Here is a 20,930-nt window from a genome sequence, read left to right as displayed (position 1 = left end):
TCCCTTGGATTTTGTGTTTAACACACTCAAGTTGATTTTTGCTGCAGGCTGGGCAACTCTGGACACGTCGTAGGAGGGTTCTATCAGCAATCCTTTCTCCTGTGTCTGACTTTCAAATTCATAGTACTTTGAAGTTCAGTCCATTTCAGTGAGCCTCTGGACTGAATATAAACACCATTTTGCATACACCCGGCCCTGACAGCGGAGAATGAACGAAGGCAAAGTGAATTTCAAGGCCTCAAATGCAGTGTCTTCAAATTTTGGACACAGATTTTAAGAGTATATTAACATGCAGTTAAGGACTATTAAAAAAAAAAAAAAAAGCCCAGATACCCCCTCCTGACTTGTTTCTCTAAGGAGGCCTCCCTCTTTACCAATGTGTATGATATTTTACCAGTTGATACAGGTATTTCTGAGCCTAACGGAAGTCGCATCCACTTTATTGTTGAGTAACATCAATGCTGGCTGCATGGAGCATCCTTTGGAAAGGAGACATCTGTTCATCAATGGGCTTATTACATTCCAAAGAGGATGAAAGGAAATTATTTAAAAAGCATTTAATTTAAAAAACTCATCTGGTCAAAGCAGTTGTGGTCACCTGATGTTAAGCTAATGCACAGGGTTTGAATATGATAGTAGTTGTTAGAGGGCTAGTAATGTTGATTTATGAGACGTGAGGCTTGATGTTATGGGACATGTGCTGATTAAGTGGAGTGAGTGCTCACTGTGTGATTGTGGATTTTTAGTCATTAGTCCTTAGAGCACTGTGACAAAGGTCACAGCATATTTCTGTAATCAGTAATTACTTGCCACATAAGCTCATGAGCCAGGAAGGGACAGTGAAAGGTTTTTATAAAAGTGCTTTGACAAAATTAGGTATATCATCAACAAAGCCAAGAATCCTTCGTGTTTAGGTTCCTAGGTCTTACTTTCGACAAAACTGACTACACGAAAACAAAAAATGCCTGCCTCTGTTTCAAAATGATGGAATTACAAATGGGCTTCTGTTTCCTGTTCCTTTGTGACCTAATTTTATTCAGAGGTGGAACTTGTTGTGACTAGTTTAAACTCTCAGATTATCTGATAAATGTCAGTCAACCCTCCTTAATATTCTCATTGCTTTTTAAAAAGTGCATTTAAAACCATAGGAAGTTTCTTGAAAGAAAGTTAAATGGGTTTACCACAGGCCCACTAAACCAATTTTCCTACTTTTTTGCTTTCCGTAACTTATTTCCTTAGAACAAATACAGATTCTTAAGTTACCAAAGTTATATATTTATCTCTTCATTATGTTTTTAGTATGTGGTTAACAGACTTTTAATTGAGGGTAGTTCCTGTTGCTTCCAGCTTTTGGGCTGGCAGCCGATGACCACCCCTCAGCCTGTTAATGGGGGTGGTCAGTGCTGAGCCAGGCCCACCCGAGCGATGCATTTGCACGGAGTCTTGCTCCACCTGGGATGAATTTGTGGGTGGCCCAGTCTCGCCTCTTTCCCCCTCTGCTTATGGTCACTCCAGTGGCTTTTCCTGGATGGACCAGGGGCAGTTCCTCCTGCAGGCCCCTCTGGTAGTCCAGGCAGATGGTGCTTCATGAGGAGGCTCAACCCATGGCGTGGTTCGAGGGATCTGGGCAGCAGGAAGGGGCCAAGGCCCCACGGAGGGACAGAGACTCACCTTCCTTGTCTTAGGTTTATGATTAGATTACTTTGTCTTTTTGCATTGGAACTTTTACCATTTTACCTTCTTACTAACTTATTCTGTTATAATTAGGAAAATTATGTGTATGTGTGTGAGAGAGTATATGTATACACACACACACACACATACACACACACACGCAGACATACAGTGTTACCTCGGTTTTCAAACATCTCCGTGGATGAACATTCGGTTTACGAATACTGTAAACCTGGAAGGAAATGCTTCGGTTTTCGAACCCGCCTCGGGAGTCGAACATGCCGCCCGGCTTCCGCTGAGGGCAAGACCCCAAGGCCCAGCTGTGGGCTGTGGATCCCTCGGTTTTCAAATGTTTCAGATCTTGATTGGGCTTCCAGAACGGAGTACATTAGAAAACCGAGGCACCCGTGTATATACACACTCATCTCAAAGACGTGTCTTATTTTATAGGCAGACTCCCGCCGTCACGGTGAACCTGATTAGGAGGCGGTCGTCTTCCAGGATGACTCTGGTAAGGCAGAAGGAAAGCCAGGTCGCCGTTTTTCTTTTAGTGATGTCACATTCCTTAATAAAATAGGCGATGGCAGTGTTCATTTTTAGTTTGAACCACAAAAGTGTGTCGCTATTTGACTGTTTTTGACCAAAGAAGTGGTGATTTTTCCATTGGTTAAGCCCAATGTTGATATAATATTTATTATATTATATTACATGTATTTAAATATTAGATCCCACCTAATACTTAAAATTCTGACTATTAACCAAGAGTAATCAGAAGTTAGTAGATATTTAAAATACTGGACAATTTTGCCTAACAAGATTAAATATACTACATATAAGCTTCTTATATTCAAGTGGTTATGTAAGAATCCAGGAAATTTTTGTCTTTTCCTCCTTGCTCCTAACTTGTTGGGTACAGCACGTTTCCTTGTGCCCTGTGATGCCTGACATCAGTGCATGGCCTTGGCATTGCCACTCTGAGAAACAGAGTGGCAGCTACAGTAAGAGCTACAGGGTCTTTATGTTTGCTTTCCATGTATAATGTTTGTGACTCCTTTAGAAGGTTTTTAGTGGTGAGAAAGAAGCCAGCAGAAAATGACTTTACATGTTACAGAAGCCATGTGTTTTAACCCTGCCTCCAACTTGCCATTTCTCAGCCTAAACCCCAGCCCTACGTGATGCCTCCCCCACCCCAGCTGCATTATAATGGACACTACACAGAACCCTACTCTTCTCAAGGTAAGGGACACTGTTTCTCAGACGCCTTCCAACATGGTTACAAGGCAAATAAATCATGACGATTTGGAAATCTTGAAGCCAGTACAGTAGTCCTCCCTTGCCCACGGGCATATGTTCCAGGACCCCCAGTAGATGCCTGAAACCATGGAGGTAGCCCCTGCTACTGATGAAAGCTGAGCATGCCTACCCCACCTGCCTATCCCTCAAGGCCCCTCCAGTGCCATAGCTTCTCTAAGGCGGTGCTTGGTCATCTTTTCTCTGTCCCCATCAACTCAGCCCTTTTATTTGACTGGATTCCAGTCATTTTCCCCCATCAGTTCTTAGCAAAGCGTTTTACACATACGGGCTCACAAATGGGTGGTGTGTGCGGTGGACAGAGGAGCCTGGAGGTTGGGAGAGCCAGTGGGTGGGGTGTGCTAGTCCAGACAGGCTGCAGTGAGGGCCTGAGCTGTGCTGGCAGTGAGAAAAGGGGGTGCTCCTGACTCAGAGACCACATGTGTCCCAGATACAGGAAGAGTCCAGGGGCAGGAAGCATCGTGCCCCAGCAGTGAGAGCACAGTGATGCATGAGTCCTGCTGCTTTGTGGCTGTGTCACCAGCACGAAGTCCAGACACCAGACTGTGGTGTGTTCACTTTATAATCAGCTGTTACTGGAACGGTCATGGGGCTTTTGAATCACAGAAAGAACACTTTTCAAAGGCCCTTCTCTGAAGGCCTTGGCTGCTGCTTTTCCTGAGTGTTAGAGATCAGCCTTGTTAGTGTTTCAGGTGAACTGCAGATGGGCTGGAGGAAACGTGCCTCTTCCCAGCCCCAGACAGGTACATGCACATGTAGCCACTGTCAATTAGATTAAGCTCCTGATTCTGAGCTGTGGCTCCCAGGTTTACTGAAGCTTGGGAGCTGGAGCACGGGCCCATGTGGCTATCTTACTATGGTTCTTCTTGGCTTCTGGACCCCTAATGAGGTATTCGGCTATTGGTGACACTGTTGGACCTGGAGAAGCTCAGATTCTGATGAACTATTGCCCTTTTATGTTCATTCTGGAAGCACCTATACAAACAAGCTGCAGTTCCATTTAAGGATGTGCTTACAGTTGGTGCTTGAAACTAGCTCCACATCAGCAGGCACATCTCCACCAGGGGGCGAAAGCAGAGTCGGTGGCCCTCTGCCTACAGCTCCCCTGAGTTCCAGGAAGTCTGTTTCATCTCTATTAAAACACATGTTTTTGACTTTCAGAAATAGACAGTGTGTGTGTGTGTGTTTAATCTGCTTTTATTGATTTTAGAGAGAGAGGCAGGGAGAGGGAGAAAGAGATAGAAACAATAATGCTTCAACATCAGTTGGCTGCCTCCTGCACATCCCCCTCTGGGGATCTAGCCTGCAACCCCGGCTTGTGCCCTGACTGGGAATCAAACTGGTGACCTTTTGGTGCACAAGGCCGATGCTCAACCACTGAGCAAAAAACAATGTTTTATGACTCAATTGCACTCTTAATATTGGACTTCGAAATGGTTAATCTTTATTGGGTGTCAAGTCCTGAACGCCATCCCCAGAGTCGGCAGGACCATCCCCATCCTATAGACAAGGACACTGAGGCTCCAGGAAGTGACCTGCCCAGGGTCACTCAGCAGGTGTGGGGAAAGTCAGGTCATTTTAGCACCGATTTTCAAAAACTACGTCATCAACATTCGTGACCTCTCTTAATATTTGTCCCTTTTTAAGATCTCATTTTAAAATGTATTTTAAATGTTGTTCCCCCAGATAACCTCTTTGTGACCAACCAGAATGGATACTATTGTCACTCTCAAACAAGTCTGGATCGAGCCCAGCTCGACCTCAACGGTCGCATCCGGAACGGCAGTGTCTACAGTGCCCACAGCACGAACTCCTTAAATAACCCTCAGCCCTACCTGCAGCCCTCCCCCATGTCCTCCAACCCCAGCATTACCGGGAGCGACGTCATGAGACCCGACTACATCCCCTCACACCGGCACAGCGCACTGATACCCCCGTCCTACCGCCCGACCCCAGATTATGAGACTGTGATGAAGCAGCTCAACAGAGGAATGGTACACGCGGAGAGGCAGAGCCACTCGCTGAGAAACCTCAACATTGGCAACTCGTACGCGTACAGCAGGCCCGACGCGCTGGTCTACAGCCAGCCCGAGATCCGGGAGCACGCCCACTTCACCTCTCCCCAGTCGGCCCACTACCCCTTCAATCTGAATTACAGTTTCCACAGCCAGTCCCCTTACCCCTACCCCACAGAGAGGCGGCCCGTGGTGGGCGCCGTGAGCGTGCCCGAGCTGACCAACGTGCAGCTCCAGGCCCAGGACTACCCAGCTCCAAACATCATGAGGACTCAGGTGTACCGGCCGCCCCCACCTTACCCGTACCCCAGGCCCGCCAACAGCACCCCGGACCTGTCCCGCCACCTCTACATCAGCAGCAGCAACCCGGATCTCATCACCAGGCGGGTGCATCACTCGGTGCAGACGTTCCAGGAGGACAGCTTGCCGGTGGCCCACTCCCTGCAGGAGGTCAGCGAGCCGCTCACCGCGGCCCGGCACTCGCACCTGCAGAAGAGGAACAGCATCGAGATCGCGGGGCTCACCCACGGCTTTGAAGGCATGAGGCTCAAGGAGAGGACCATGTCGGCCTCGGCCGCCGACGTGGCCCCGAGGGCCGGCTCCGCGGGCTCCCAGCCCAGTGTTCTCACCGAGAGGACAAAACGGGGCGAGGCGGCCGAGCAGGAAGGCCTGAGATATGGCCACAACAAGTCTCTCTCAGACGCCACCATGCTGATCCACAGCAGCGAGGAGGAGGAGGAGTTCGAGGAGGAGAGCAGGGCACAGGCTGTGCTGTCCCCGCGGGCACGTGAGCCCCGGGGCGGTTACTCCCAGGAGCCGCAGGCGGGCTACTCCTGCGCCCCGGCGGCTGCAGGCGTGGGCCCTCTGCACATCCTGGAGCCCAAGTCCCACGTCACAGAGGCCGAGAGGCGGGGGCGGGAGGGCAGCCCCGTGCATGTGCTGGTGGAGGCCCAGCGGCCCAGGAGGGACGGGCTGCTGACGCCCTCCATGTCGGAGTCTGACCTCACCACGTCGGGGAGGTACCGGGCCCGGAGGGATTCTCTGAAGAAGAGGCCGGTGTCCGACCTGCTCTCGGGAAAGAAGAACATTGTTGAAGGACTTCCGCCGCTAGGGGTAAGTCTCCTGTGTGCGGGTGTGCAGGGAGGTGTGCAGGGGTGTGCAGGTGAGCCTCAGCCAGCCCTGCTCAGCTCCCTTTCAGCCAGAGGTTTTTCAGCACCTTCTCTGCTCCGGGAGTCTTGTCTCTGACTCAGTACTTCTGACGTTTTCCAGCTCTTTTTCTTTTAACTTTTTAAATCACACACCTCCTCCCGCTTTACTGTATTTTTGTCTTATTTGGATTATATTTGAGTTTGATTACCTGTGGAAGTAATAGAGATTAATTAGATTTTAGTGGTTTTTCTACAAGTAATTAGGTAAAATGAAGATGTCATTGTTGGAAGCTCTGTAGAAGGGAGTAGAGAGACTGAATGAAATGTCTCAGCAATGCAGTCTGAATGAAAAGGAAGCTAAGGCTTCGGGACTTGAGCCCACATTGCTTTGTTAGCTGCCTAGTAACAGTCCCTAGGGCTGGTGCAGCAGCCCAGGGCTGCATTTGTTGGGTTTGCTGGTTTGCTTGTGGGCTGAGAGCAGCATCCGTGGAATGTTCCTAATGCATCTGTATGTTGGACGTGTGGACAGCTTCAGATGTTCCCTGAGGGTTAGAGTGTGACCCTGGAGTTGGGAAGGGGGTACTTTGTCAAGAAAGCTCCAGGTCTCTTTGAAAGAAAGATGAAATGAATTGAGAACCCAAGGGAGGTCCCTTGTAGAAAATACAGCTCTTTAATAGTATAATAAATAACCATGAACTAATTAAGCACGTCTGGCCGATTGGAAGCAAAATATGAAAGAGCGTAACAGCGTCTCTAGCTGCCTTTCCAGAGCATTTACCGTGTGCCCAGCGTGCTGTCTGCCTCACCGAGTCCAGTTTACAACAGGCCTGTTGTTCCTGCAGAAGAGGAAGTAGACTCTGAGATATGAAGTAACTTTCCCAAGGTCACACAGCTAGCAAGGGACCAAACTGGAATTTTAAACCCATGTTTATCTCTGCAACCTGCTCTCTTATCTGCCACACTGTTCTCCGTCGAGTTATATTGTATATAACATTTTGTTAGGTAGTAATTGCTTATCTAAGCTTTCCTGTTCTGTCTCTCCACTGAAACCTTTTAACTTTGAGCCTCCGAGCTTTTGTGGCCCTGTCATGTCAGCGCGTCCACTCTAAGTCATCTTGCTGCGTTTGCCCAGGCTCCCAGCTCCCCGTCGCCCATGCCTCCACTCCCCATGCCTGCACTCCGCAGCCTAAAGCGACTATGTCCTGTCCACTCTGTCTCCCAACTACTCCCAGTGTCCTGGCAGCCAGGACTCCTCATTTCTGCTAGACTGCAAACTCAGCCTTGAGGGCCCGTCGCAAGGGTGGTTCTCGCAAGTGTGGCTGTATTTTAGATCCTCTGAGATGCCGTAAACATCTTCATAAATAGGAAAACAATTCACACAGTTTTATTGTGCTTATGAAATAGATGAGTATCCATAAACTAAAACTGCTTGTAATAGTGCTACGGATTTAAATGTATTTTCTTTTAATGAATTTTGCCTTTGAATTTTAAGTTTACTTTTAAAGTTTTTTTTGTGGTGGAAGAGTACATCCTTACTCACCTACCTGCACAGTAAAGGCCAGTGTCCCAGTTTGGCTGAAGGTGTGGGCTTATAGTCAGTGGCTCACGGTGGGACAGAGTATGGGCATGTTGTCCAGAGTAACTCTGCTGGGGCCCCTGAGCCAGCTGGACAGGCCCTTTCGTAGTTAATACTCTCCCCTAATTACGTCAAGAACTGTCCATCACTTTTATGTGACCCAAGTCTTTTCCCCGGATGATACTTGTTTTGAGTATGGTCCAGTATTTAAGCCTCTTGTCTCTCTGCATTTTTAATGGGCCTCGCAAGTTCTGCTAAATCTGAGGACTTTGATCCATTTGGTCTCTAAAAACACAGATTTCCTCCCTCCTTGACTTTTAAGACCTACAGTATTAATAAAACTATGTGATTAGCTTGTGCTTGTGTTCCCCTCCTTTCTCCATAAAGGATTCTCCGTACTTGAAGAATGTGCCTGGGAGCTGTAGCCAGGGGCAAGGCACACCACCCGAGAGTGGAAAAACTGGGTCCGAGCCTAGACCCCTTTTGTTTATTAGTTCCCTGCACAGTGGGCCAGACCCTCATTCACCAGAACCTCAGCCTCCTGTTTACCACACAGGGACAGTCATCTCTGCTCTGCCTGCTCTGGCTTTAAGTCTTCCATAAGGAGAGGCATGGAAATGCTTCTGAGTTGTGTGATGCAGCATAACTGATTTTAATGAAAGTAGTTTTTATTGTTTTGACACTGATTACCACCTATATATATAAAGAGGCAGCTAGGTGACCTCGGGCAAGCCATTTAATCCCTTTGACTCGGTTTTCTCCTTTGTCAAGGAAGATGACCCCAGAGAGTTGTTGGGGGATAAGGCGAGGTCCTGGCATATAGAAAGTGCTCAGATTTAACCTATTCCTGTGATGTTGCATCATACATTTAACTTACTGACATCCCAAGAATTGAAGAGCTCATCCCTGTTGCCATTATATTGTTTAACTGTTACAACAAAGAAACTCAGCTCTCGAACCAATGCGAATTGAGATTATAGAGGTTTAGGATTAGAAACAGTGAAATAAATTGCAGACAAGCAGGAACATTTTAGGGTTCCCCACCCATCTCCACCTGCAGGGACTTGATTACTATCTGAGACAGGTGGAGTGGTTTGAGCGCTCACGCAGCTACGAAAAGGTTTTCTTTTTTTCGTATCCTTGGTATTGAATGGTGGTTCTCACGTAAGAAATCACTGTGCAGGTTGTGCATTTAAAACCACGTGCTTATACCCTAAGGGCTAAGTAAGGGGTATTTGAGGCTGCTCTTGACTCTATGCCCCTTTCTTCAAACACTGGCCTTAGAACTGACAAACCTTCCTCCAGCATATCCGGGCTGGGGCATTTTGAGCCACCCCATCAGGGCTGGTGAGAACTGACCGTTAAATCTTTAGGATTCTTGCGATTCAGTTGATGTTACATTGGCAGTTTGAAATTGGCCATCGTGGGATTATTTACACCATGGAAATTAGCAAACTACAAATCAGAACCTCCCCACCAGAGAGCCAGTTGTTAAACATGTCTCAGCATGCCACTGTTTTTTGCAAATGTTAGAATCATGAAATTTTCATCTACATGGGAACCTTTCACTCTCCCTCTCTTCCTCTGTTCTTGTCTCCCTACCCCTTCCACCCTCCCAGGCTGGCAGAGCTGGTTTCATTTATGAGACAGAACTGAGAAAACCATCTCTTTTAAAATTAAGGCTTCATTGTTATAATCGTTATGGCTCCCAAGGAGGTGTAGAATTCCTAGGGAAACAGCATTCTTAGGCTTATTTGCCTTAGAGAAGGAAATCATGGGCTTTGATAGTAAGTTTGGGAACGCTGTTCTCAGGGGACAGCTTCTGATGGTGTGCTCCCTTATGCCTGATCTTCCTGGTGTCATGGAGACTGCAGCCCTATATGCTTTTCCTGGCTTAATAACTCGGCAGTTCTGAGACGTGGGGCGATCCAACCCAGGTCACACAAGTCTGAAACACAATGCAGAACAGAGCGGAGAGAGCTGCCCCATTAAACATTCCCTTTTTCCCCCCAGAATGATTTAAACAACTAATTTACATTTTTAAAAAATCACCAAAGCTTATGGCAGTTGGGCGATTGCATTTGAAACACTTTCCATGGACAGCAGCTGGTTTTATGGTGTGCCATGTTTTGAAATTGGGGAGTTCTATGTAGGAATGCTGTCTGCCTGGAGCCTCACCTCTCATTGCCACAGAACCCTGAAACCAGCCGCATTTCAAAACTCTCTATCTGGAAGACTTATCAGGGCTTTGGCCTTGAAAGGAATGTCCTCATGTTTGTTAAACAACCGTGTGCGTGCGTGTGTGAGGGACCGTGACTTCTCTGTTTCCAGTCTTCAGTCCATTTCTGAAAATTTCTCTTCACAGGGGTTGGATTTGTGTACATTTCATATATACATATAACTATTTTTATAGGGGATGAAAAAGAGCCGAGTAGATGCAAAAAAAATCGGTCCTCTCAAGCTGGCTGCCCTGAATGGACTCTCCCTGTCTCGCCTGCCTCTGCCCGATGAGGGGAAGGAAGTCTCTGCCAGAGCCACCAATGACGAGAGGGTACGTAAGGGATGTGGGCTGCGTCCCCTCGCTGGGGTAGCTGGTGAAGTGCTGCAGAACCGCCTCCTGAGATTTCAGTGAGTTTTCTAGCACATTTAGTAACCATAAATGAGTGAAGGAATTTTGTAATCTGGATCTCAAAATTGGGGCACATTTATAGCTAATGTCTTGATAGATAATTTCAGGCTAGAATGTTCTTTTTTTCTTTTTTCTGAATGTTATTCTTTACCTTCCAGTCATCTGTGGCAGTCTTGATTTTTGATGGCTTTAAAGTTAGAGAGGAAATCTGCAAATGCATCTGAGTACACACAAGAAAGACAGCAGACATTGACTGTCATTTTACTGAGAATTTATCTCAATAGTAAACAATTACTGAATTTTTCAAAATTTCTTTTGCATTTAATTTGCTTACCATTGGATCCTGGAGATGGCTTCCAATATTTACTACTGTTTTCAGTGTTTTATATAATTATATAAGATTGAAGCATTAGTTCATAGATGTTGGCATCAGTTATACAATGCTAGGATTTACTATCCTCCAGGAGAATTTTCGGTTTCATAGGGGTCATAAAACTGACTGTAAATTGGAGAAAATGAATTCAACAAATTGCTTTAGGCCATTTTTCACCTTTAAATGGAACATTGCCTTTATTTCTCACCAATTAAGATTATTTCATTTGTTATTGTTATGACTTGGTAACAATTTAACTGGTTTTTACCTAGAATTTTCAATATTACACAATGCTAGACTTGAAACAAAGGATTTCAAATGTACAGTCAACGTGCCTCTGTGTTAGGTGACTGTGTTCATATTGTTCCATGTATCCTGTTTTACAGTGTAAAATTCTGGAACAGAGGTTGGAACAGGGAATGGTGTTCACAGAATATGAAAGAATCCTTAAAAAACGGCTAGTTGATGGAGAGTGCTCAACGGCACGACTCCCTGAAAATGCAGAAAGAAACCGATTCCAAGATGTGCTTCCCTATGATGATGCCAGAGTGGAGTTGGTCCCAACCAAAGAGAACAACACGGGTTACATCAACGCGTCCCATATTAAGGTGAGGAGCATTTAGATTCTAGAATAATAAACAGGATGTGAAGTTTCGGTTTTTTAAATAAACATATCTTTATTGATTTCAGAGAGAGGAAGGGAGAGGGCGAGAGAGATAGAAACATCAATGATGAGAGAGTCATTGATTGGCTGCCTCCTGCACGCCCCTCACTGGGGATCGAACCCTCAGCCTGTGCATGTGCCCCAACCAGGAATTGAACTGCGATCTCCTGGATCGTAGGTCAGTGCTCAACTGCTGGGCCACACCAGCCAGGCAGGATGTAGAGTTATGAGTTAAATCACTTTTTAGTATTACTACAAACAAATGTATATACATGCCTATATACATATGTGTCCTATGCACACACACACATTCATTTTTTTAACCCTTTCTTATCTCAGGTCTCTGTCAGTGGGATTGAATGGGATTATATCGCCACACAGGGCCCCTTGCAGAACACCTGCCAGGACTTTTGGCAGATGGTGTGGGAACAGGGAATTGCCATTATAGCAATGGTGACAGCGGAGGAGGTAAGTGCTCGTTTCTCTCATCAGTTTTTCTCAGCCTCAGATGAAAAGTTAATGCTGATCATGTGGGATCCCGACCTTTAGAGAAAGAGGCAGGTCGGGAGAGTGATTCTGAATCTCAGTTGTGCTGTCTGTGTGAAGGCGCATGTATTGCTGGATCTCGCGTTGTGTTTTGACTGTCTGTGGACTTGTCTTTAACAGGAGGGCGGAAGGGAGAAGAGCTTTCGGTACTGGCCACGCCTTGGTTCCAGGCACAACACTGTCACCTATGGAAGGTTTAAGATCACAACGCGGTTCCGCACAGACTCAGGCTGCTACGCCACCACTGGCCTGAAGATGAAGCACCTGCTTACGGGGCAGGAGAGGACTGTCTGGCACCTGCAGTACACCGACTGGCCGGAGCATGGCTGTCCGGAGGACCTCAAGGGGTTTTTGTGTAAGTGTCCCCCTTCCCAGCACAGCCTCTGCTGGAGCTCTTAAGTCAGCCACAGAAAGGAAGTCTTAATGCACCTGAAATAGCTCCTTTATGTTGTCTCCTATAAACTCTGGACTTGCTTTAAAATTAAGATTTTAAGTGTTTAGGGGCGGCTTAGCAGAAGTTTTTAAAGTATAACTTGGTAGCTAGTAAAATGCTGTAAGTGAGTTTTAGGAAGTTTTTCCTCCATTTCATTTTGGAGATGAGAAATTGGGAGCCCAGACAGAGTCCAGGACTCACTGAGACCACACTGTCAGGTGGTTGGGCTCGGTTAGCTGGCACCCAGTGCTCTTTGTCCAGAGTCCTCCCCACAGTGGAGATAGTCTGAGAACGGTGGATGTGATATGCCTTAAGCCCTGAGTGTTTTTCTATTTTGTTGATGCTTCACAGCATACCTAGAAGAGATCCAGTCTGTTCGACGCCACACAAATAGTACAAGTGAACCCAAGAGCCCCAACCCCCCGCTGTTGGTCCACTGCAGTGCCGGCGTGGGAAGGACCGGCGTGGTCATTCTGTCGGAGATCATGATTGCCTGTCTGGAACACAATGAGGTGCCTGTTTCCTTTTTCTGGTTCGGGAAGAGGTGGGCTGGGCACAAGCCTGGGAGGAGGGGGACCTAGTGATCTAGCAGCTCTTTCTGAACAAACTTCCTTGAGGTTTTTTTCCCCTTTTCCCACAAGTAGGATTTTTTTATTTGTCACTACTAAAAGTCTGAATTTTAACTTTGGACTGAGGGCTCATATCCATCAGCTTCTTCAGCTTTAGCACCTGTCTCATCCCAGTAGCTTTTCTAGAACTGCTGCCTTCACTGTGAAGCTCCATGAGGTTTCCCAGTTCAACTTGGGCTTCTTGCATTGTGACTTTTCTCACAAGGACATCATGGAGCTGATGGATTGATTGGCAAGGCTGTTCTATGTCTTTCCCAGTGCTACCTGGAATCCGTTTATTAATCACTTCTTTCAAGTCACTTGTCTGCACCTCTCGGGCCATGATTTCCACCGTCTTCTTCAGGATTTGGTGGACCTGTTGATGCTGAGCATAAGAGGTCTTCTGAATCTGATTGCTGCATTTTTTAGTAAAACCAACACAGAGAAGCAAATAACCACTGGTCGTCTCGACATCAACATGAGCTTCAGTCAGGGACTGCCATTTTTTGACCACGGAGCACATTTTGTCTCCATGGCAAGATCCATGCCATGGAAATTAGGCAGTTTTTGTCCTGAACATCCTCAGTAATTAGCTTGACTTTTCTAAGTGCATCTTCGTGGTTCTGCAGATCAGCTAGGCTCACTTCAAAAACAAGACCCTTGAGACCATCAGGTTCGATTTTGGTTCCTTGAGTTCCCGTGACTAGTGTTTTTCCAGTATTTCTTATGTCGATGTAGCTGGTGCTTTCCTATCACACAGTCTTCCTTAGAAAATGGATCAGCCACTTTCTTCTTGGCTCCCTTCTTGCCGACCGCCATGGTGCTGCTCAGAGAGCTGCAAGGTCCTTGGGTTTTTTTGGTATTTTTTTAAATAGGAGATGCCAAGGTAGATGAGATAGGAGGTGGTCCGTCTCCTAACCAGATCTGTGACAGGACTGCAGCTCCCCGCCCCCTTTCTCTCTCTGGGGGAGCCCATTCCGCTCACCGCTGCTTCTCTCGATGCAGGTGCTAGACATCCCGAGGGTGCTGGACAAGCTGAGGCAGCAGAGAATGATGCTGGTGCAGACCCTGATCCAGTACACGTTTGTGTACAGAGTGCTCATCCAGTTCCTGAAGAGCTCCAGGCTCATATAGGCTCCCGCCGCTGCCGGAGGGCCGGGACCGTGTGAAGCGTTTACAGTAAGGGCAGGGCCTGCCTGCCTCACTTTCCCCTCGACAGTGTCCGCGCAGAAGGCGTGCTCATCGGGAAGAAGGGCGGGTGGGGGCCGGTGCTGAGGGCGCGTGAAGGCTGCGGGACCCTCACCTGGACGGCGCCCGAGGAGGACTGGTGCCGAGGGCGTGGCCTGCCCCGCTCTGTCCCATCTGCAGCACTTGCACACATTCTGGAGACTGTGTTTCCTAGACAATTCTGTATTTTACTGAAGCTCTGCTGGGCAACTCTGGCAATCATTAACGCGCATAGATTTCTATCTTAAATGAGGATTTTGCTAATGGCATTTTATTTCATGACTAAAATATTTGGGGTTTTCTTGTTGAGAAACGGAACTTCCTGTGGGGATAATCCACAGATATGAGTGGTTCCTCTGTAACTTTGTATTTAAAACCATGTTATTATCTTTTGATATTTTTTAAAAAACCTTGGGTACTTCACAGTTTAGTAACCAAATCCAGACTACAAGAAGGGTCTAAAAGTGTTATTTTGAAGCATTTAGAAAGGATTTTTATATTCAGAACATTTTTTATCCTAAAAGTTCTATAGATTGGTGCCTTCTGCATTTCCCAGACGAGAGTTGGGGCCCTCGGTGCGGAGGCTGGGCGTGGAGGCGCGTTATTTAAAGGCAGGGAGTCCGAGTCACTGGTTCCAGTGTTATTCGCAGGCCTAAGCGAGTGTGTTTTGGTGAAGCAGGAAGGCTGAGTTTCGGAGCGCGCTGCTGTGCGGCGAGCCGCTGACGGAGCGGCGGCAGCCGCTGAGGGGGTGCTGGAGGAGGTCGGGGTAAGGGTACGTAGGGTGGCGAGGCGCGGGGACAGCAGCGTAAGCGCAGGGTGGCACATGCAAGACGCCTTTGGTTTTACAAAAATGCAGTGTTATCTGTCCTCAGTCAGAGAAGCTGGGATGGAGCGTGGGGTTGACCCCCCCAGAGGTAGGTGCCCCCAGGAAAGTCAAGGCCTGTCAGTGTCAGAGACTCCGCTTCTCTTGGAGTTCTTGCACCTAAACCTCTGTTCTTGAACAGATAAAATCAAGCTTATATTATCATGAAAAGGAGCCTTGAAGAGGCTTTCTTTTCGTTCAGTTGAAAGAGAAGAGTTGGTAATAGTTTTCCCTCATCGCCTGCGACCACAGCCGAAACTTGTGGGGCTACCGGGGTCGCTGCGGTATCCAAGAGGCGCTGAGGGTACTGAGTCTTAGCTCCCTAACCACCTGACTTCGCCCCTGAGATCAATTTTAGCTTCTTAGCCACCCCCTACCACAGTGGGCAGAACAAGGCTGAGTGGGGCGGGGAGTGTCGCCTTAGGCCCAGGCTCAGGTGGCCTCGTCACGTGGGAGTCGAGTAGGTAAGGACTCATCGGCACGGTTACCTGAGGAGCCATCCCTCCCTGCTGAGGCTGCTTCTCCAAATTATAGGCTTCCAAAATGTCCAGTCGAGGGCTGTTTCCCCAAATTGCACTATCCTAGGGGTGTTTCCAGTCCCCACGTTAACTCCTAAAGCAGTTTAACTTACTATTGTGAACACCGTGCGTGTGCTACCAGCTGCGGGACAGGTTCCCTTCATAACTGAGTTACCCAGAAGCCACCACTTCAGAGGGAGATTCAGAAGATGTTCGTGAAAAGGATTATTGAAAGTGAACACATTTGTCGCATAGGAACAAAATATTAATTTAAAATTTTAAATCTAAAATTGTTTAAAGAGCAATAGACTTAAGTGTAAATACTCAGAAAGAGCTCCCAGAAGGCTGGAGTAAACTTTCTTTTATGGTAATATTTCCCATCTCCATGCCATACAGAAGACGGGAGTGTTTCTGATGATTTATTTTCTTCCACGGTAGGTTTTTAAAAAATGCTTTTCTGTCAGGTTGAAACATTTTAAAGTGTCCCACTGACAAGAACATATTGTAAAACACAATCCGAAGAGTAATATATGGTATGTTTGTATTCCTCTTGTAATAATTTGATTATGAGAAAGCTACGAGGCCGCATTGCAGTTTGAATGTCACACTTACGATGTTGCATGTTTGCTTTGACATAGCTTCTAAGACCATGTAACTTTCTGTCCCTTTTGAATTTTTAAACTTTTCATTACAGTTAGTGAATATGAAAGTATTTCTGAATAAAAACAAATCTACATTATAGACTCTGAAGTAATGTGATTTTCAAGAACGAACTCTAAAACCTTAAGGTTTCATAGTTGACCCAGCCTGAACTGAGGACGTCACTGTCTGCCAAACATAGGCAATGCTTCAGTATCTTTGTCTGTTAGTTCCTTGATATTCAAATCAAAATTATCCAAATGCACATTTCCTCAAAAAGTAGATTGCAAACCAGTGCTTTCCAGGGGTCCATTTTGGCATCTCTGGCCTCACCTTTCCTGGTTAGTGTGGACCTTTTGATGAAATATTTTAGTGTACTTTTGAGCACATAAAGTTCACTTTAGAATATCACTTGGAAGGTTTGCTGGAGTCATTACCATTACTTTTTCTGGAACATCTGTGAAGCATTCAGAAAGCCCTAGAGTTTAGCCTTTAAAACCTTTTGGCAGAATCAAAACAGGAGCCATACCTGTGCTTCCTTAGAATCTTCCAGAAAGAGTAAGTTCTGGGCAGCAGCAGGGAGGAGAGTGTCGGGCTTCAGGACTGAGTGTCGACGGTATGGCCAACTCTTTTGTGAAGCTTTCGTCATCAGAAGAATATGGTCATTTCAAATGGGTTGATGTGTTAATGTTCACAATCTTAAAAAATTTAAATATATATGTTATATATAAAATTTGATGTGTATTAAAATCTAAAACTGGAGGTCAGCTGGAACATAAGTGCAGGTTTAATGGAGATTTGCATGAACAGATGGAGACAAGGATTAGTGTTTACTGTAAATCATTTTTTAAATCAGATTAAAAAGTCTTTTAAGAAAGGAACGGTTCTGGCTATAAATTTAGGGGATTTGCTTCCCATCAAGATTTCATGTGGAATAAGCTAAAACGATTCTTCCCAGTTTAAAGTTTATTTTAAAAAATCCAAATTGGAGCTCTCTTTTGAGCTGAGGAATATTTCAAAAATAGAGGAATTGGTGCATTAGGAATTCGCTTGGGAAAAGGTTTCTCAAAAGAACATGAGTTTTTCAAGTTCCTGTAGGTAAGGGTTCTGTTTACCCTCGTGCCTACAATTAGAGAAAAATGAGGAAAAAGCAGAAAGTCCAGTCGTTTAAAGTTTGTGTGTTTGGGGAGGGCGGATAGAGAGAATTTTAGAAAACTTGTGAAGCGGTCCTTGGACGTTAAAGTGGCGTTTTTTTCTGTATTTTACTACAGGCAGTTCCCAAATAAAAATTATGCTCTCGAAGTTCAGGTGTTTATTGAATTATTGAGACATAGTAATATTTCCCCGTATGAACAATACCCTGAGGGGGTGTTAACTCTCTTGGTTTTTTTCTTCAAAGCTTATTTTAACTACAGGGGCTCTGAGGGAAGCAGTGGTATAGGACCCAGTCACCCTAATCAGTGCTCCAAGAAAAATATACAGCAGTTTTTTCCCTGCTGCTCCCTGGTGGTGAGACCAGAGGAATTCTCTGTCTGCTTGGTGGTGGGGACTGAGCCTCAGCAAGCAGTTGGAGGCAGATCGATCAGTGTTTCAGGAGAGACCTAAGATGTTCATACATGAATACCCCATTGTTTGCTACAGAAATCCGAGCGGCACACGAAGGCTAAGGAACAGAATGGGACCTACGATGAGGTGACAGGGATGCCACCAGGAAACTGGCTGTGAGGCGGGGCAGGGGTGAAGGTGGCGGAATTGGCGATACGGCCCCCTGCCTTGCCTGTCCCCACTCCCGTGTTCTTTGGATTGTCACTAGCATGAATTGGGAAGTAGAGGAAGGGCAGGGAAGGAAGCTTAAGGTCTGCAGCACCCAGCAGTCCCAAGGCAAATATTCCCACGTAAATGGCATCTCCAGGTCACGTGTATGTAAATTAGGGGCTGGCTACACATCGTATTTCCAAAGATGTTTAAATTACCCCAATATGTCTGAGAAGTTAAAATGCTTAGTTTTCAAAAACTAGAGTAAATCTGAACTCTCTCCAATGTGTTGATGGGTTAGGAAAGAGTAACCATATACTAATTTTAAATTATGTTATAATATTATAAGTACAAATGAATGATAAGAAAGGAGTAATTGTGTTTGAACTAACTGTAGAACTAACAGTGGCTGATGTACTGTTCCAAGCTTTTGAAAATGACATATTAGCGAGGTAACTCTTTTGGTCATTATACCTTAACTTCCATTAAATGACTTTGTGGTGTGTCATATAAAAGGACATTTAAAATTTCTAAGACCATAGTGTATCCACACTGGCTATAGCCGTACACAACCCCAGGGCAATAAATCTGCAATTTTGACTGAACTGCTAGGTGGTTTTTAAACTGTGTAAAAAGACAAGAACTTTACTTCAGTTGTCACTATTGACATTTCAAGTGTGCATGTGTATTTTAAATTCACACTCTAGGAGCAGGTATCTACTGCCAAAGAAATTCAGAGGGTTGGATTACCTGGGTTAGTCCTAACATGAGTCTGTCAGTCTTCAGTTTTGGGGTAGGCTGATGAAACTAGTACAGAGTTCATGATAACTGGGTTTCCGTTTCAGTCTGCTCATGTATCAGCTGAGAAAGAGGGAACAAATAAGTGGGGAATATAAGCTCAGTACTCATTTTTCACAAGAGTGCAAATACTGCAGGTCAGCCTGCAGCCGTAAATGCTGAGACTGTGCGGACTTTCTATCCTAGAAGTTTATTAGAAATCACTTAAATTATTGGACCATTGAATGAGCCAGGTCTTTTGTCACTTATTTTACAGTAACAGTTATAGTAATTTAATCTTAGAGTTAAGTCTCCTGAAAGGATCTAATGGTTTTGCAGTTTTACTGGAATAATTCCAGTTCAGTAATGGTTCAGTCCAACAAGTAGCCTGAAAAAAAGTAAGTATTCCCCCGAGGAGACAAACTTATTTCTAGAACAGATTTAATAAACACAAGGTGAGAAACAATACAAAACTCCTAAACCCATGTGAGTTAAGTAAAAAGGTGAAAGAAGAAACACACGGAAAAAATACTATAATTTATAACAACTTTTAGATTGATAGAGCTCTAATGGCTTTTGTTTGCGAAGTTTGGTTTTGTGGCAAAACAGAAATTGAAGTAGTTATACACACACACACACAGGGATGATTCTTAAATGTTTTTGAAATATTTCTGTTAATGTCAGAACCTCTCCATATTAGATTTTTTGTTTTGTATTAAAAGTAAGCAACTTAATTTCTTGTTGTAGAATTGAGCTATTATACAGTTATCAGTATACTCAATTTCTAACCCACTGAAAATGAGGGGAAAAATATTTGTTAATGTATTAAGACTTTTAACAAACTTGGATACACAGTCAAACCTAACTCAAAAGATTGATTGTTATTGGACCATTGAAATAGATTTTCCCTTTTTACTGTATTCTCAAGTAATTTTTTATATCAAAATATAAAACACTTAGATTTTTATCATACAGATGTTAAATTTTCCTATAAAAACCCCTCAGTGTTTCACTGAATTGCGCTTCATAGAGGAAGATATTCTGAATATAATTGATGCTGTTTAGTTCAGATAAAGAATTCCACTGTAACAAACCAGAAATTTGTTGTACGTTTCTGAGTTAACAGCATAGTAAATTTAGCAAAGTATAGCTTAAAAATAAATATTTAGATAGCAAGTCTATTTAAATAAAAATTCAGACAGGTTAATATGACTTAATAGGCCTAACAAACCCAAAATATGGAGAAAATTTTTATGAATACATTATCTTGGAAAGTTGCCCTGTAATTCAAGCAATATACTGAAAATTCTATCTTTTTGAAACACTACTATAAATAGTTGTCTGGTATTATTTTATAGTTTAAAAAGCAATTTTATGTGCTACTGTCTAATGATCAGTAATGTAAAAATGTATAATCAGAAGAGCTTAATTCTTCTAAACTGTCATTGGTTTGTAAAAGTGTGTACATATACTGGGCAAATAAGTTTAAACGACTGACAATAAATATGTGAAATGAATATATAATAGTCTATTTTGCCATAAAAATAAATATTGAAGCAAGATATGACTTGTGTGTGAATATAAGAGTACAATTAAAGCTAATTTGCCTCTTATTTTTTTCATTCTAGATCTTAATGCAAAGAGGCATATAATTACTCCTATTTCCCAATTGTTTTTTTAAAAATAATGTGCTAATAATAGATGTTTCTTTTAGTAGTTGTCAGTCTGTCATCATCACACATCTCCACCAAAATCAATCACTTAAGAGTAAGAATGCATCTTACCAAAATAGGCAGCTTCACTAAGGACTTTGTGGAGCAATTAATATATTTAAATAATAAATTATGTACTTCCCAGGATCAATTTCCCAGCAGGTCACTAGAGCTACTCACACAATTATCCTGGTAGAGGAACTGTTATTTGTAAATGTCCCCTTCAGTTTTTGGTGGGGTTGTTTCTCAACCAGCAACAGCAGCAGGAAACTTGTTAGAAATGCAAATTCTTGAGGCCCATCCCAGATCTGGAAATTCTGAATCAGAAACTATGGGGATGGGGCCGAGAAATCTACCTGAACAAGTTCTCCAGGTGATTCTGGTACATCAAAGTGTCAGAACCACTCCTTTAATAATTAATAAGCCGTAGATGTTCAATATAGATCTTAAGTCAGGATTCATT

At 44.6% G+C, this 20,930-nt stretch overlaps 1 protein-coding gene across 1 annotated transcript in view; it reads left to right on the top strand.

The window, feature by feature from the left end:
* Window positions 1-20,325, top strand: part of PTPN21 (protein tyrosine phosphatase non-receptor type 21) — a 57,309-nt gene extending 36,984 nt beyond the window's left edge. Inside the window, exons 11-19 of the mRNA XM_081139144.1 lie at window positions 2,125-2,185; window positions 2,829-2,910; window positions 4,672-6,113; window positions 10,138-10,275; window positions 11,113-11,334; window positions 11,730-11,858; window positions 12,057-12,291; window positions 12,721-12,881; window positions 13,983-20,325. Of these exons, the coding sequence (XP_080995270.1) occupies window positions 2,125-2,185; window positions 2,829-2,910; window positions 4,672-6,113; window positions 10,138-10,275; window positions 11,113-11,334; window positions 11,730-11,858; window positions 12,057-12,291; window positions 12,721-12,881; window positions 13,983-14,111 (2,599 nt within the window). The 3' untranslated portion in view covers window positions 14,112-20,325. The remainder of the gene's footprint in view (window positions 1-2,124; window positions 2,186-2,828; window positions 2,911-4,671; window positions 6,114-10,137; window positions 10,276-11,112; window positions 11,335-11,729; window positions 11,859-12,056; window positions 12,292-12,720; window positions 12,882-13,982) is intronic.
* The last annotated feature ends 605 nt before the right edge of the window (window positions 20,326-20,930 follow it).

This window comes from Miniopterus schreibersii (assembly GCF_964146895.1).
Source record: "Miniopterus schreibersii genome assembly, chromosome: 1".
Lineage (NCBI taxonomy): Eukaryota > Metazoa > Chordata > Mammalia > Chiroptera > Miniopteridae > Miniopterus > Miniopterus schreibersii.
Note: the sequence above shows the minus strand (reverse complement) of the source record. Positions and strands in the feature narration are given on the sequence as shown.